Source organism: Taudactylus pleione, unplaced genomic scaffold (genome assembly GCF_031769625.1).
Source record: "Taudactylus pleione unplaced genomic scaffold, aTauple2 ptg000087l, whole genome shotgun sequence".
NCBI classification, from domain to species: Eukaryota; Metazoa; Chordata; class Amphibia; order Anura; family Myobatrachidae; genus Taudactylus; species Taudactylus pleione.
Window position 1 is genome coordinate 3,524,287 of NW_028284489.1, and position 16,922 is coordinate 3,541,208.

Consider the following 16,922-nt stretch of genomic DNA (forward strand, 5'->3'; position numbering starts at 1 on the left):
ATAAAGACACGGGGGGTTAGAAGACTCCCAGGTGCTGAACCAGGTAAACAAGTTGTTAGCAACACTACTCAGAATGAGCTCTGTGGGACTTAACTAATGCTAGGGGCACAGCGATAACATCCAGGCCCACTGCATTAGTAGTTATGACAGTCATACTCTATGCTACAACAATTACCATACTTCTTAAAGACCTATATTATAAAATGTAACCTACAAAACGACTCAAGAGAAACAATAAGGGCCCCATTTAACAATGAGACAATACCCCTTTAGCACTCGCTGAAGGGGTTATGTCCTCCTTTCAATATTTAACAAACAGTGGTAAACTAAGATTCCATTTTATGTCACTGTATAGCTTACGACATCTATAGATGGAGATATGAATAGCGGGTAAAGAATTGCACAATGTATGAATTGGATGTAATACAAGACCATAGCACCCAATCAGGTGGAATCATCCAGTACAACAATCTTGTAGGTTTTATACAATATTTGCATCTGTGGACGATGGCCTGTATTATCTATTGGTAAATAACATTTTCCCACAAGAACCATTGATGAAACCACTAAAATATTTTCAAATGGTATAGCATATCTTTTACTCATGTTTTCTGATTACACCTGTTTTGTAGATCATGTATTTCAGTGGTGAGCTTTATCTGACCCCCCAATGAAATATTTATACCTGCAATGATAGAGAAGCACTGTATAAAACACATCTTTGGCCAAAACATACACAAATGGTATAGTGGTCTTCCATATACAGTAGCCCTTGGATGTGGTATACCTTCTGGTTTTTATTTACCATAATATCTCTTCCTTGGAGTACATCTGGGGGACACTGGACCATAGGGATTTGCTGGGTGCTGTAAAAGCTGGCACTTACTATCACTAAGCCTAAGCTCCTCCCCTCTGCAACTCCCAAGAAGCCAGTACAACTTCAAAAAGGGCCCGCTAAAGGAGAAGCAGTAATCCAGTCAAACTGTTGTAATAATCAGAAAACAGAACAGTAGGGAAACAGCGGTCAAAATAAAACCACACAACTGAGCGTGAGGGAGGGAACGGAGTGTCACCCAGCATGACTCAGATAAGGATTCAACAGTAGGTAACCAAAAATCCCCTTCTCTTCTCTCACTGCTGGGGAACACTGAAACATGGGACGTTCAATAGCCACCCCCCCAGGGGAGGGAAGACAGGCTGCCTGACTGGAGAACTGTACGCCAAAAGCGGGCGTCAGAGGCAAAAACATGAATACTAAAAACGAGCAAAAGTGTGGACAGCTGACCAAGTAGCCGCCTGGCAGACTTGCTCTACGGATGCCCCATGCCCTGCCACCCAGGATAACACCACGTCCTAGTAAAATGCACTAACACCCTATCCGGTGCTGGTCTCCACCCTCCAGAATAAGCCCAAGATATTATTGAGCAGATGCAACGTGAAATAGTCTGCTTCGTAGGAGGCCACCCACATTTTTGATAAAGGACAAGCAGAATCTGTGTGGCACACTGAGGAAGTCCTGTCCAAGTAGACCCTAAGGGCTCGGACGACATCACCGGAGGAAACACAGGAAAGACCATGTCCTGGTTCAAGTGGAAAGCCAAAAAACCTTCGGTTGGAACATAGGGACTGTATATAAGAAAAGACGGTCTGCAAGACAATGCGCCCAACGACACGCGCTGAGGCAATGGCAATCAGGAAAATCAGTTTTCAAGTGACAAACTTAAGGTCCACCGAATCCAGGGGCTTGAAGGGAGCCTGTCTGAGAGCAGAGAGGACCAGGTTAAGATCCCATGGAACCATCGGCATACAAAATGGAGTCTGAATTTGTAAGACCCTGCAAAAATGTCCAAACCTCTGGAAGCAGGACCAGATGCCGTTGGAAATAAACAGAAAGAGATCTGCACTAATAAAAGGAGTGCAGGCACAAGTCGGCTTCCAAGCCTCCCTAAAGGAAAGCTAAGACACGGGAAAGGCGAAAACTGGAAGTATGAACCTTGCGGCATTCCAACCACAGGATGTAGATCTTCCAGACCTCGTGGTAATTGCGAGACAAAATTGGCCTCCGGACCTGCAATACAGTAGGGACAATGGAAGGAGAAATCCCTTAGCCTTTAAGAGCACTGCCTCAAAAGCCAACCAAGGAAAGTCCTCGTGCAATAACAGAGCCTGCAGCAACAGATCTGGTCGAAGTTGAAGACGACAGCCAAGACCCACCGTCAGCTTGAGAACGGTGGCGTACCATGGCTGGCACAGCCAGTCCGGAGCCACTAGGACCACCAGTACCTGCTGCTCCTTGAGATATGCCAGCCGGAAGGTCCACGGAATAGTCATGACATCCACCATGTGGGGGACCTTGAGGTTGTGGCGAGAAGCCATGAGGTCCAACACAGGAAGACCCCACTTGCAAAACAACTAATGGAAGACCTCCGGATGGAGAGACCGCTCCCTGGGTGAAAGGTGATTCTGCTGAGAAAGTCCGCCTTCCAATTATCCACGCCAGGTATCACCACCACCGAGATTGCAGGAACAAAGGTTTCAGGCCTAGACAGAATGCGGGATACCTCTGCCATTGCTCCCACACTTTTGATGCCGCCCTGATTCACGTACGCCACCGCCGTGGTGTTGTCCGACTAAATGCAAACGGGCCGGCCGGGACAAACTGGGCCCCCAACAGAGCTACATACATGGCTCGGAAGTTCAAGCACAGTGATCGGTAGTGCCGCCTCCGACGACGAGGTTCTCAAATTCTTTCTAGGTAAGACACCTTCTGGAACCCAGACGCTGTACGCTCCATGGTCTGAAGCCAAGGTGACTTCGACCCCGGCTGAGACCCCGCTCCTCCAGGAGGAAGGTACACAAGGCCTGGCGCTGAGGGAGCCAACGCAGTTGCAGCTGGTGACACTTCAGCGAGTGGACCAGGCTCAGGCCGCAACAAAGGAGACACTGACCGTGCCAATGTCTGAGCCTGCGCCAGCTCCACCATGGTGGATGCCGCACTCCCAGGCCCTGACAGGTCACACACTAGGTGCCAAAGACCACCTATCCACATGGCAATTTCATTGGGCACAAGTAAAACACACAGCCATATGGCACCCTTAGTCCTAGTGGTTTTTGTCTTGTCGTCATAAACCTACTGGACCCCTGCTAGAAGGAGTCTGATATGGGAACAATGTCACCGAGCACAGAGTAGAAAAAAAAAAAATACTACCACTTAGCCTTCCTGAAGAGGCACCCAGGAGTAGCAAAAAAGGCATTGAAGCTGATGCTATGTGAAGCTGTAGTTAAAGCCCAGCAGCGACAGTCCACACAAGAATGGTGTCGGTGGAGGTTGTGTGCACTTGTAAATCCAGACCGCACCACAGCAGGAGGAAGAAACCAGCCTCACAAGCCCCACCCCCCTCCACACAGAACCTGCTATGGTATAGCCCGCTGCTAAGGGCTGCCTGTGTGCGCACTCCCCGCAGGGAAGCGGACTCAGACCCACAAACAATGGCAGCAGCAATACGGGACAGCGCTACAATCTGGGTCTATGCAGTCTCAGTGACACCATAGAGGAGAGATACTGTTCAGCTTCCCACCACTGCTGAATGGCAAACCCTGTGGACTCCCACAGCTGCTGCTACTAGCAGCGCACAGCGAAGCTTATTAATTCAAATAAAAAGGTTTACTAAGTAAAAGAAAACCTACCTAAACAACAGGGCTGCCACCGCAGCCCCCAGAAACATGCCCAACTCGAGGGCACTTAAATTGCCATGGTTTCGTGGGAGTTGCAGAGGGGAGCAGCTTAGGCTTAAAGTGAGATCTTAGTTTAAGTGCCAGCTCCTATAGCACCCAGCAACTCCCCATGGTCCAGTGTCCCCCAGTAGCGAGGAAAGAGAAACAGACGCTTACAAGCTGCAATTCCATCAATTATTGTTTTCTTGTTTATTATATGCTGATACAACCATGTACATTACAAAGAGGGGGGATGGTGCAAACAATAGCAACAATATTAATTCTCTATCCATCAATCTTAAAGGTCAGTTGTCCTAAGGAAAGGAGCACCAATAAATAAATGTTATTCTGGCATAAACTGCAACTATGTCACTGAGACAGCTCGAGTGGGAGAGAACTCACCTTTGAATATACTGCTGGATGCAATCAAAGCTCCCTTGAGGGCTGTCCCTGCCAACATTTGATAGATAGAAAGTGAAAGTTCGAACTTCTGTAGGGCACTCTGGCCGAGGAATAGTAATTTGCTGGGATAAAAAAAAAAAAAAAGGGAGGAGGAGATAATTCAGAATACAGTTCGAACACAAATAAGTTGCTGAAGGAATTAAGGAGGCACAGATTTGTAAGATGTAAACATTAAAACAAACGCAAGGAGGAGGGGTAAGCAGTAATCTCAATGTGATTGTACCCACACTTCCACATACCGTAAGACATACTATAACCCTGATTTTTGATAAATAACTATGCAACTTCAAACAGCACAATAAGATCTGTATTATATTTCTAAAAGAACATTTAGAAATTAAAAATTACAGTATGATCCTTGTCACAATGTGGAATTCGTATTCATTTATAGGATGTTTACATGTACAAATGAGACATTTAATTTGGGACAATGAGAAGCAGGACCATGTGTTGTGCAGACTGAACATCTAAAACACAAATGCAAAAAGGAAAGTTAGTTGAAGTGAAGTAAACCTAATATGAAGTCTAAAGGATGACCCAGCCCACCCACGATGCAACGGACGACATATTGTGCGTTTTTTACGGACCACACGATATATCGTCCGTTGCATCGTTGGGTCGGCTGGGTCGTTCAGCAGCCGCATCCAAAAGCATTGACAGATTGACCAGCATGTACTGCAGATTGGTCGTTGCTATCAACGACCATGCGGAAACACACATGGGCCGACATAGTGGCTACACATTTGTAGAGGTCGATGATATGTACCCAGCTTTAGAACCGCAGCCTTTATTTACACATAAAAGTAAGCAAGAAAAAAAAAGGCAAAAAAAATTAGTGATCAAAACTGAAACAATGATTCTATTTTTTCTATAAAAAGCCCTGTTGGTTATGCAAATGAAAAAGGTTCCTTTGAAAGGCTTCTAGTATTACTTGAAGGCTCAGGTCAATAGAGCATGAAACACTTACTGAAACTCATAATGCCACCTGGCTCTAACGTATATAAAAAAAGAAAAGCAATGAATGAGTTGGCCATGCTCTCTAGAGTATCTATTCTCTACATGAAATTGCATAAACTACCTCCACAAAAGACCACTGACAGGCCAATTTCCACACCCAGACTACACGGATACTACTGATCTAGGCATCAATTCCTTGAGAAATTTACAGCAAAAGTTTGCCGGCCACATTAATGGCCGCCTAGTGCCACATTCGTCACTTCACATGGGTCTCACTCCTCTGCCATGCATTACTCTAACTTATATAGAGTCAAGTATAGAAATCACTAGAAGAAATTAGTAAAACCCAGCCAACATTTTTAAAGTAAAACAATCTGCCAAACAAAGTTATGTACAAAGAAAGCTTTGACAATAAAGGTAATATTTTTCCTAATCTATGCAGTATTTTGCAGAACAGATCCATTTTACTGGCATTAGTAGCTTTAGTATATAACACCCGTTTACAAATTACTATAGGTCCCCGCAACAAGAACAAGTGACATTTGCATTCTACAGTCAGTAGCCTTATTTCATGTGCTATTTAAGTCAGATTCAACATTATGGAACCCCACATAAACTCATGGCAGACAGGAATAACAAACCGCTACTATGCTTCATAAGTATGCCTTATATGAAGGCTATCAGCCAGTAGCTGTCATTTCTCCAGATGAGAAAATATCAGGTTTTAAGAGATGTAATATTCTACGCGTCTTCTCTTAAATCTCAAATGTTCTCCTGCAACATGTATATATCTGCTTTACACAAAGCAGAAACATATAAGGAAGGGCTTGTTCCACACATACACCACAGTAATTTACCAACATTTCAACTCCTGACAGGTTCCAACTAGTGGAGATGATTTTCTTTTAAACATCTAAGCCACAGGTTCCAAAGCAATGGTTCCCAGCAGAAACAGTGGCTGACGTTGACAGAGGATGGAATATCAACTAGATATAAAATCTCCTCCTACAGGCACATACTGAGCAGCACTAAAGGAACATTCCCTTTATCACTTACTTTTATTCTGGACATTTGTAAACTGTAAAAGGAATGTTTGCTATCAATGCAAAGCCAAGTCAATAGAAGAAGTCAATGCCGTAACACTTCACCATATGAAGAGTAGAATTAATATTTCATTTAGATTGAGTCCGATACTGAAATCAATATTTATGAACTTCAATGAAACGTGAAAGCAAACTGGATAAATGAACTTGGTCTCATACAGAGGGGCGATCGGCACCACAAACCTTCCTGCATCAGCTGGATATTGTGAAAGGAGCAAGTTCCTTGGCTCTGATCAATCTGTAGCTTTCGGCATGCTTTTATTTTCCTACGTTGCGACACTGTTCATGTCCCAAATGTCCAGCCTTTACTAAAACAACTGAACAGGCTACTATATACTCCGATGTCCACACAGTCCCATTGTAAATGAAACAATCTTAATAGATCTATCTCCAACCATTTCAAAACAGAGTACACATGGGGCCTTACTCAGTGGTGGATAAGAATGCCGACGTGACTACGTCTTTTAAACGGTCACCTGTCTGCAACTTTATGCAAATACCAATACAATATCTCTGGTGTAAATCAGTGTATGAATGGGCAAGTACAGATCTACCATCAGATGATGATCTCCAAAGTAAACGATTGAACGTCTGTTTACGCAAACACTTAAGCGACACTCCCATAACATTCCCATAAAGAAAGACCATGTCCGTGTGTCCGATCAGCCACCCCCCAGCACTTTTCCAAGTAATTTCTGACATTGCGCATCTCAATTGTAACAGTGCCCTAGCCTAACCAGTTTGAGGTTTTAACTGCAGGCACAGTTGCAAGAAAATTTTTTTTTTTTTTTAAAAAGTCACTCAACTACGTGAATATACAGACATTGAGTGAGGCCAATGAAGTGCAGGAAAACAAAAGTGCACAGACGCTAGCAGAGCAAAAAAAAGGAATCCGGTAAATGCTAGCGGTTTGAAACCATTCAATAAGTGGTGCTATAAATACAAATTGCACCAATTGAACGTTATATGTTCTATTTCTTACTCAGTAGGTATCAATAAACAGAGATGCATAGATCTTTATGCACCTGTGTAATTTCACACTGAGCAGTGCTCATAACTTGGTGAAAAACCTGTACAGCAAATTGCATCCACTGGATCCTATGTAGAATGCTTTGGCTGTATACGACCAGTGTCCTGTGAGTCATGCAGAATGTCAGCCAAGGATGTGCTACAGGTACATGACAAATGCCCATATACAAACTCCAATACAGAATTAATGTTCCTGTTTTAATGCTTTTCTTACGGTGTTCATAAAAAATACTTCCGAACAAAAAACTTACCCCTTGACTACCTTGAAATCGAATAGCTGGCTTCAAACTTATGGAGTCCTGAAATGGAAACAGATAGAGTTACTGAAGTAAATCTTGGGGTCATGGTTTAGGCAAGTTTCAAATTCTGATCTGAAAATTAAACCACTACCATATAAGCTCTAGCTACAAAATATTAAATACAGAAGCACAATAAAGAACTTTACACACTAGCATTTTCAAAATATTGATCTAGATCAAAATTAATTCAGTTTCATTGCTTTGCCTCATGCATTTCCAGAAGTCCTCTTTTTTTTCAGCCTCAAATCTACTAGATAAGAGGCATCAATGTTATGCAATGTGCACTATAGAGCCACGTTACTATAGTTCCACATTTAACCACCACCAATAGGACTCACAATTATTTTTCCAGTTTAGGCCTGCACACATGAATGTGAATTTTAATGACTTAATTTAAAGAATCATTAAAAAAATGCTTTCATGCTACACAAATCACAACTAAAATGGATGCCAACAGTTAATTGAATCTGCAGGGATTCTGCATCCTTTAATGTTATTTTTGAACTATTGTTAGTGTGTGGACAAGTCGAACCTATCCTGAATGTCTGTATGAGAATCAAGCAAGTTAGAATAAAGCTGCATACACACAAAGATTTTCAGGAAATGCATGACTTTCAGAGACAGCTACACCTTGCTAGTAGCCATTCAATAATCACAATGGGTGGCCGCTGCCTCAGCATTTAAAAAGTCCCTTGTACAGTATGAATTCATGCCCTACAAAGTTGATCCCTGACCCTCACCCTAAATTTTATTTCATGCCTCCCCATGTCAATTCGTGCTAAAGTGTGTTAACACTTAAGTTCATTGCTTACCCACTACCCTCCACTTTAATTTCACCTTCGGTTTGTTTTTGCCCCAGCATACAAAAGCCATGTACATCGTTACACAAACTGAATCACAGACACATTCAAGGTGCCCACAGACATAGCGATGTGCTCATGATCAGCCGATGTGTTCGATTTCCCTTGAAACTCTCCCTGGCAGCTCTGCACACGATTTGGTGTCCAATCTTCATAGATCTCTCCTGCATCCAGACTTTCACAGTGCACTGCGTCCTAGATTGGCAGATCTGCCCTACTGCACGGCAAAATCTGACGATGCGATGTGCGACCATCGGGGACGCGCATCGCATCATGATTGTGAGTGGGGACTTATTTTACATGATCTGTCGTTCCAGTGTGTCGGAATCGGCCAGATCGGGTAAAATATCACTGTGTGTGGGCAGCTTCAGTCAGACACACACAGTGTTACACATCGTCACATACAATATATAGTGTCACACCCTCTCACCTTAAGATGGCTACACACCTATATAATCCTTGGCCCGAACACCCACTACCAGGTGATGAGGCTGACTATTGTTCAGGTGTGTATGCAGGACAGTTAGCCGATAAACGGCTTATCATGGTCGCAGCGGTTGTGATGTTGCATCTTACATCCCAACCTATAGAAGCATGTACACACCAAGCTATTTCTAGCACAGTGTGTACGGGGCTTGCAGGGGGCCAAGCTGGTGCCACAGTACTCAGCTGAGAGATTGCAAAGGTGTGTACCCAGCTTTAATAGCCGATCAGTTCTCAGTCTGGGAATTGCAGCAGCTCTACCCTCTCTGATCTCCATTTGTGCCTGTACTACTGCACTTTTGGACAGGTGGAATTAAGAAGCAGAACAAGACCCATGAAATGACTAGTCATATTATAGAGATCACATCATAGCACTTCAAGAACTGTATCGTACGTTAAAGCTGTTCCCTAGAGAGCATACATGGGGAACATCTGCTAGGAAATCCCATTTGAAAGATGCTCTAGAAAGGTTCACTGAACCATGAGATAGTGAGGGGGATGTAAGCAAAGCTGTGTTTGATTTAAAAAGTGTAAGCAGGCAAGACGAGAGAAGAACTGTACAAAAAAAAAAAAAACACCACAGCTGTGTCCCTGATGCTGGACCAGCTACTAGGCAATAAACTTTGACAGCACCAATAGTAGCCTGCAGAGGAAGAAATATAACCAACCAGTTATGCCCAACTTCGGTAAGACATACTGCAAATAATCGATAGATTTAGTTGGGGGGTTAATGTTAGAGGAGCTAATACAGGGTTCTCCACCCAAAAAATTAGACATCCGGGTGGCATTAAGTAGCTAGTGGGGGGCAGGGCAATACCTCAATAATTAAAAAAGATATTTTTAAAGACTCTTGCAGATCTTGCCCACTTGCTGGCTGAACCCAGATAGAATGGTGTCCAGGAAAGCACACAGAGACACCATGCACATCTGCAATCAGTCTACTCTCTCTGCAATGTTCCCGCTGTCCAAACTGCATCCTACCTCTTAAAAGATGGGGGAGGGTGATCTGTGACTCTGCCTCACAGTAACATCAGCAATGCGCAATTCTGAGGCACAATCACAGATCCATAAACAAAATAATGCGGTGCTCCCTTCCGATAATGTGTTCTGAATCTCGCATAATGTTCATATATCTTACCATTACATTGTCATTCTATAGTAAGTGCTATATGAAATTGATGCAAAATAGCCAGATTGTCACATATATTGTCCACGCCTTATCCAATTAGCTTGTTAAATGGTAATTAAAAGATCAAATCCTCTTCCATAACGTCCAAAAACAGTCACTGTATGTGAAAGTCTAAAATGTTTAATTGTTTTTAGCTTCGCTCTGATGTAATGGGCCAATTGTTGCTTCCTTACAGCGCGAATACATGCGGAAGCGCACACTTCTGCTCTCCACCTCAGGGGGGTGCGAGCAGAAATGTGCGATAAGTCCATGGTTTGGGTGCACTAAACAGGACTTGGTGAGTTTAGCCATTTTTACAGAGACCCCCGTTAAGTGGGGCTAATTGAATAGCACCCATCGGTAAATTACCACGGCTAATACACAAATCTCCCCCTAAACGTGTTCTTTTCAAGTATGTGCGACTTGGAGAGGCAGTGTATTACTGTACTTACTGGATGTTGTCATGTCCCTGTCAGCTGCACATCCAAAATAATTAAAGTGAAAAAAAGACAAAATAAATATAAAGAAGCGTAAAGAGTCCTGGAAGTGATTATATGGCCCCTACAGAGCCCTGATCTGAACAGAATCAGAGTCTGTCTGGGACTACATGGAGACAGAAATATTTGAGCAAGCCTACATCCACAGAAAATCTGTGGTTTGTTCTCCAAGATGTTTGGAATAATCTCCCTGCCAAGTTCCTTCAAAAACTCTGTGCAAGTGTACCTAGAAGAATTTATGCCGTTTTGAAGGCAAAGGGTTGATTTGATTTAAATTTCTCTTCTATTCATTCACTTTGCATTTTAATTGATAAAAAAAAAAAAAAAATCTATTAACACTTCTATTTTTGAAAACATTCTTACTTTGCAGCATTTTCCACACCTGCCTAAAACTTTTGTACCAGTACATCAATATGCCACGTGGCAAGCAGATATTTTCAAAGTCCAGCTTTTGGGCACCCGAACGGCACTTTGTTATCGCACCCATTAGTATAGACTGGTTTAGTCGCGCAAAGGCAGAAACTGGTACTTTTCAGCGTGACAAGTGTGATATTTAACGGGTGCCCAAAACAAACTGAATTGCTCCCTGAGAAAGCTAGTCAGAAAGTTTTGATACAACTATTTTTTTACAGCAACGGGTTTAATATATAAAAGAAAAGGTCTTCCATACTCTTAAACAGCAGAATTCCTGGCAGATTATTATTAATAACATAAAGATGGACACACATACACACACTCAATGAATAAAGTGTAATGTGTGTGCACATCAGGCTTTACATTTTTCATTGCTGCCAACTGTGGCAGTAAAAGGGTTACACATTTTAACCTTAGATTTTTATGTCTGAAGTCATTTAAAAAGTCCAAATGGGCCTAAAATATTGTCTGGACAACATAAGCTGAAGTGGAAATAGAGACAAACAAAAATAAATTGCAGCCTTAAACGGTCTAAAGACTGTTTTGGTTGTGTGAAAATACCCTCATTATAGCCTGGAGAAAAAGAGGTATGTTAGGGAACGTCTACACCGCAGACCAGAAAACTAAACATCCCCCTGGTTATCAAGGCTAACTCAGGGCAACACTTCAGTGAGTACAAATGGATTGAAAGGCAATAAAAACTAATATATATATATATATATATATATATATATATATATATATAAATATAACATTTTAAAATCTTAAAATCTTTGGGGGAGGGGCACATGGCAAATTATTTATGTAATTTTTACAATGACTAGCAAGATATGGGAATACCATTTCTTCTGGTCATTGCAATGAGGGTAATTTTGTGGTGTAATTATCATGATACCTGGCATAAGTTTAGCTTTCATTTACTATTTGTTTAAGGTTGGCTAGAAAATCATTTTAAATTAAAAAAAAAAAAAAAAAAAAAAAAAGAAGTAGACCTGGGGAGAAAAATCAAAAAAACAAAAAACCCCACACCAGGCAAAAGATCACAATGTGTAGCTGATCAACACAGAAATTACGGGCATATGTAAAAACTCCTACCCCACAATTTCCAGCAATTGGTTTTACAATAACATGTCTGAGTCATGCATAATCTAACAGTGCAATTTCTGGCTCAGAGATTTGGCACAAGTCCTAGACTGACTAAATAAAGAATGTGTTAAATGAAAGCAACGTTTTTCAATCAAGCAAGAAAATAGTCCCAAAATTAAAAACATACAAAACAGTATTTATGGAAATTTAGGGCGCGTAGAACATTGCATTATTACAATAAAACCGCTTAGGGGGCGATTCCATTCAGCGTGAAATTAATAGTGCCGGGAGTGAGCTTCCATCGCTATTCAAATCAGCACGCTGTTAGTCAGACTAACGGTTTCTTCTTACACCTTTCTGAGGGTGCAAGGAGAAGTCAGACTATAGTGCCAGTCAACTTAGCGCCGCGCTAACAGCCAGGAAGACGGCACATTAGTCAGAGAATAATGGTTCTCACGACTAAACACCAAGGTTAAGTCGCGAGAACTTGGATTCTCTGATTTAAATGATTCCAGACATAGTAAACAGCAGGGTGAATTGAATAGCTCCGGGAGCTCCCACTCAGTGCTATTCAATTGTCGCTGAATTGAATCGCTCCCCCTTAGTTTCTTTTAAAAGGTATAAGGGATTCAGGTGTAGGAGGAATACCTGTATTTCACAGAAACAAGTTCGAAATGACTGCACTTTCAGAGCACCCTTATGAGGTACAAGCAGAAATCTGCATTAGGTAGGCCTTCGGGACAGGTTGCAAGTGCCGAGTGCACCATAACTACATCGCGCACGGCACTTGGCATGGGAGAAGCTGCATCTTGCTGGCCAGTACGACTTTCCAACTTACTTGACTCAGATGGAGCAATAGCTACAATTTGCAATAAATGCAGCCTCAGGTCTAGTCGCGGAAATCAATTGGTTAAAAATTGAATAGCCCCCTATAACAGCTATCCATTGTCACTACTACAATGTGCTTTGGATCCCTGTCCTTTTAAAGAAATATAAATCAATCTGGGCTATTTGGCTGAAGGTAGCAGGTGATTTTCTCTAGGATCTGTGTTATATGCAACATTAGTCTTAGCTAGATTGCTATGTCCTGTTGCAGGACGGTATCTCCATAAGAGGGTGCTACCACACATACTTCACAGTGGGAAAATAGACTAGTGGCTGGTGTACAGTATTTAATTTCACCATACATAGCTCTTATGATGAGACCATAAGACTGCATATCTCTGTATTGTCTTTGGATGGTATTTTGCAACATGTGAGCAAGTATATGTTTTGGGTATTTTTTCCCTATGAGCCTCCTATTAAGGTACTTTTTGTACAAGGCATTGGACACGACTCAAAGATTATTTTTCACCCATAGCCATGCTTGTAGTTCATTGTGTAGCCCAATTAGCTTTTATTTATAGGGCACCATAAGTGGTCTGCAGCATCTTATAAAGTGCATATACAGACAGTGCAAAGTGCATAAAACTAAAGCTGGGTACACATTAACTATGTGTACCCAGCCGACCTGTCGTGCAATGGGAACCGGAGGGCGAGGGTTTCGGCATTAGCAAGTGCATACACACTTGCATATGTCGGGCGAGACATCAGGAGGGCGCTGACAATGTCGCCCGACGAACATGCATGCAGGACTGATGGGCAATGTCACTGATGATGCGTGATAGTCAGCAACATTGAGTGTACACACTAGATGAAGTTGCTGACATGTCGGCTGATCCGGCCGAATCGGATGACATATCGTCTAGCGAGTACTGGCCATAACAGTTCAAAACAGTGCAGACCATAGGAGGATACAAGTAATAAACATTAATGCATCTGCAGTCATAACCACAAAAGTAGTGCTGGATGAACCTGAGTTTTAGAGAAGAGGGCTCTGCTCCTCAGATTTTAGAATCTAGAGGGTAGGGGCAGACAGACATGGGTGACACAGAGGAGCGAGTATGCCTGCAAGTACCGGCTTTAATTAAAAAATTAGTTTTGAGAGCCCATTTGAAGCTTTGGAGAATGGTGGAGATGGAGTGTGTTCCAGTGGTGGGGAGCAGCACTGGTGAAATCCTGCAGGCAGGAGAGGGAATCAGTTGGGAAGAAAAGTTGCAGTTGACAGAGCACAGGGGCTATTGGGATTGGTGATAAGAGATGTAGGAGAGGAGAGAACATTGGGTGATGGCTTCAGGAGAGTGAGGAGTTTCAGTTGAGTTCCATAAGGGGAAGTGGTCTTAGCGTAGAACCTAGCAGAGGTTGGAGTGGATTGAGTCAGGAAGGCTGCAGTAGTCAAGTCAGTGGATGAGGTATACATTACCTCCTGGGTGAGAAAGGGTCTGATCCTGGAGATATTTTGAAGGTGGAAGCCGCAAAAGTGCTCGTGTTTGAAAGTGGGGCTTGAAGGAAAGGGCATCATCTTGAATAACCCCTAGGCAGCGGCATAGTACAGATAGCGAGGTTATCAATAGATAGTGAAAAGGAGGGTTGTGAAGGGACTCGGGAGGAAAGGAAGAATAATCTTATGCTGGACATATATTATGCAATTATTGGCTTGATCGACAGATCTGGCAGATAATTGCATACTCTATGGCCACGACCAATTATCGGTCGGGCCTGACTGATCCAATAATTGGTCAGCCACAACTGGCAGTGTATGCACTGCCACAGCAGACATTTCCCCTGTTCCTTCATAGATAATAAACAGGGGAAGGGTTTACTCCCCAGGGTAGGAAAACAGATATCGTGGGCCAGACACTGAAGTTGCTCAGTGTGTATGGCCACAAAATCTTCTGGGTTTCAGTCCGTCAGATATAATGTCTGATAATCTAATGCCCAGCATTAGACATGTTAAGTATAAGAAATTACGAGGAAGAAATAGCTGAAAGACAATTATAATATTAATATATATATATATATATATATATATATATATATATATATATATATATATATATATATATAAGAAATTTCCACCACTTAGGGGGATTTATTGCAATATTAGCTGTTGGTCAAACACAACCCTCTAGTTAGTCTTCAAATCACCATAAGTTTTGGATATTGTTCATAAAATAAAAGCCCTATGGTAGCCCATAATTCTTATACCTGAATATTTTATTCTTGGTATATCAACAAAGGTAAAAATATAAACAATTTACAATACAAATAAATACATAAAAATAGCATAAAACAACTTTTAGTAAACCTGCCCCAGTACAGAAGGATAGATGTTAGCATACTGCTAACAGAGGGAGACATACACTTCATTGGACTGAATAGAGTTTTACCACTTGCTTGGCACTGGGTCTCATAATTTTTACACACTGGGAGTATATGATGCATCTTCATATTTAAATTGCGATTAAGGAATCTGGTTACATTTATTGGTTGAGAAACATCCATCTAATCGTTCCAGTAAAATCTTTATAAGAACTACTTGGCTTTTAAAAGCCTTTCTAGGAATTTCTCCCCATCAAGGGACAGAAAATAAGCTTATACTACTGAGTGTTCTAACCAGTTCCATATCAAGTGTTTGTTCAGACCAGTTCCATTTGTGTTTACCCCTGATGAAGTCCTGTAGGTGGACCAAACGCGTAGGGTCACCGCTTTGAAAAACCTGCACCTACCACATAAGAAGTCCACCCAAGAGCTCACAACTGTAAAGGTGTAGGTGGCAGATAACATCTATCCTTCTGTACTGGGGCAGGTTTACTAAAAGTTGTTTTATGCTATTTATGTATTTATTTGTATTGTAAATTGTTTATATTTTTACCTCTGTTGATACACCAAGAATAAAATATACAGGTATATTATGCCCCCCCCCCCCTGCTGTGCACGCGGCGAAGGCACGCAGGCAAAAAAATGGGCGTGGTCACTAAAAAATGGGGCGTGTCAACATGACACCTTTATTTTCACGCTGAACATTCCTATCCATATGCACCTTAACCCCAGTAGTACCCCTTATACAGTACCTCCAGTATGCAGTTGTGGTCCCTCTTATGCAGGCCCATAGTAGTGCCCCTTATACAGTATCCCCAGTAGTGGTCCCCCTTACTCAGTACCCCCAGTAGTGGCCCCCCCAAATGCAGGGCCCCATGTACTGTTCCCCCTTATGCAGTGCCCCCAGTAGCAGTCCCCACAATGCAGTGCGCCCAGTAGCGGTATCCCCTTATGCAGTGCCCTTATATATAGTGCCCCCAGCAGTAGTCCCCCCCATGCAGTTTTCCCAGTAGTGATACCCCTCCTATCCAGTGCCCCTTCCTATTATTGCCCCCAGTAGTGGTCCCCCGAGTGCAGTGCCTCTAGTAGTAGGCCCCTTTTATAATGCCCCCAGTGGTAGTAGTCCCCAGTAGAGGTTCCCCCTCCCTATTAAGTGCCCCCTGTAGTAGCCCCCCCCCCCAGTAGAGGTCCTCCCAATAATGGTGCCCCCAGTAGTAGCCACCCCTCCCCCGTTGTGCACCCAGTAGTGCAGATAGGTTAAAAAAAAATATATATTATATAAAAATATACTTACATGAATCCATGCTGCTGCTGCGGTCCGGCGCGCTCAGCATTATGGGACAGACGTCATGACGTCTGTCCCATTACCCACTGCAGGAGCCGGACGGAAGCCCGGCTCTTGCAGTGGGTGCTGCAGCAGTCAATGAGAGTGTATCTGACTCATTGGCTGCTGTTTAACACACGCATCGCCGCCAGCGATGCGTGTGTTATACACAGCCTGTGCCCGCCTCCTACCGCTATTGGGCAAGCGCTCAGGGGGAGGGAACTGGCTCAGGTGTGCAGCACAGGACCGGCGCTGGAAGCCTAGCACCGGTCCTGTGTAAATGTGTAGCGCTGACCGCACTCATTGCGGTCGGCGCTACACTGGC

At 42.9% G+C, this 16,922-nt stretch overlaps 1 protein-coding gene across 1 annotated transcript in view; it reads right to left on the reverse strand.

Annotated features, from left to right (window-relative positions):
* ELL (elongation factor for RNA polymerase II) overlaps positions 1-16,922 on the reverse strand; it is a 106,919-nt gene that overhangs the window by 45,151 nt on the left and 44,846 nt on the right. Inside the window, exons 2-3 of the mRNA XM_088468947.1 lie at positions 7,517-7,564; positions 4,117-4,238 (exon numbers count right to left, since the gene is read on the reverse strand). Coding sequence (XP_088325073.1) covers positions 4,117-4,238; positions 7,517-7,564 — 170 coding nt within the window. The remainder of the gene's footprint in view (positions 1-4,116; positions 4,239-7,516; positions 7,565-16,922) is intronic.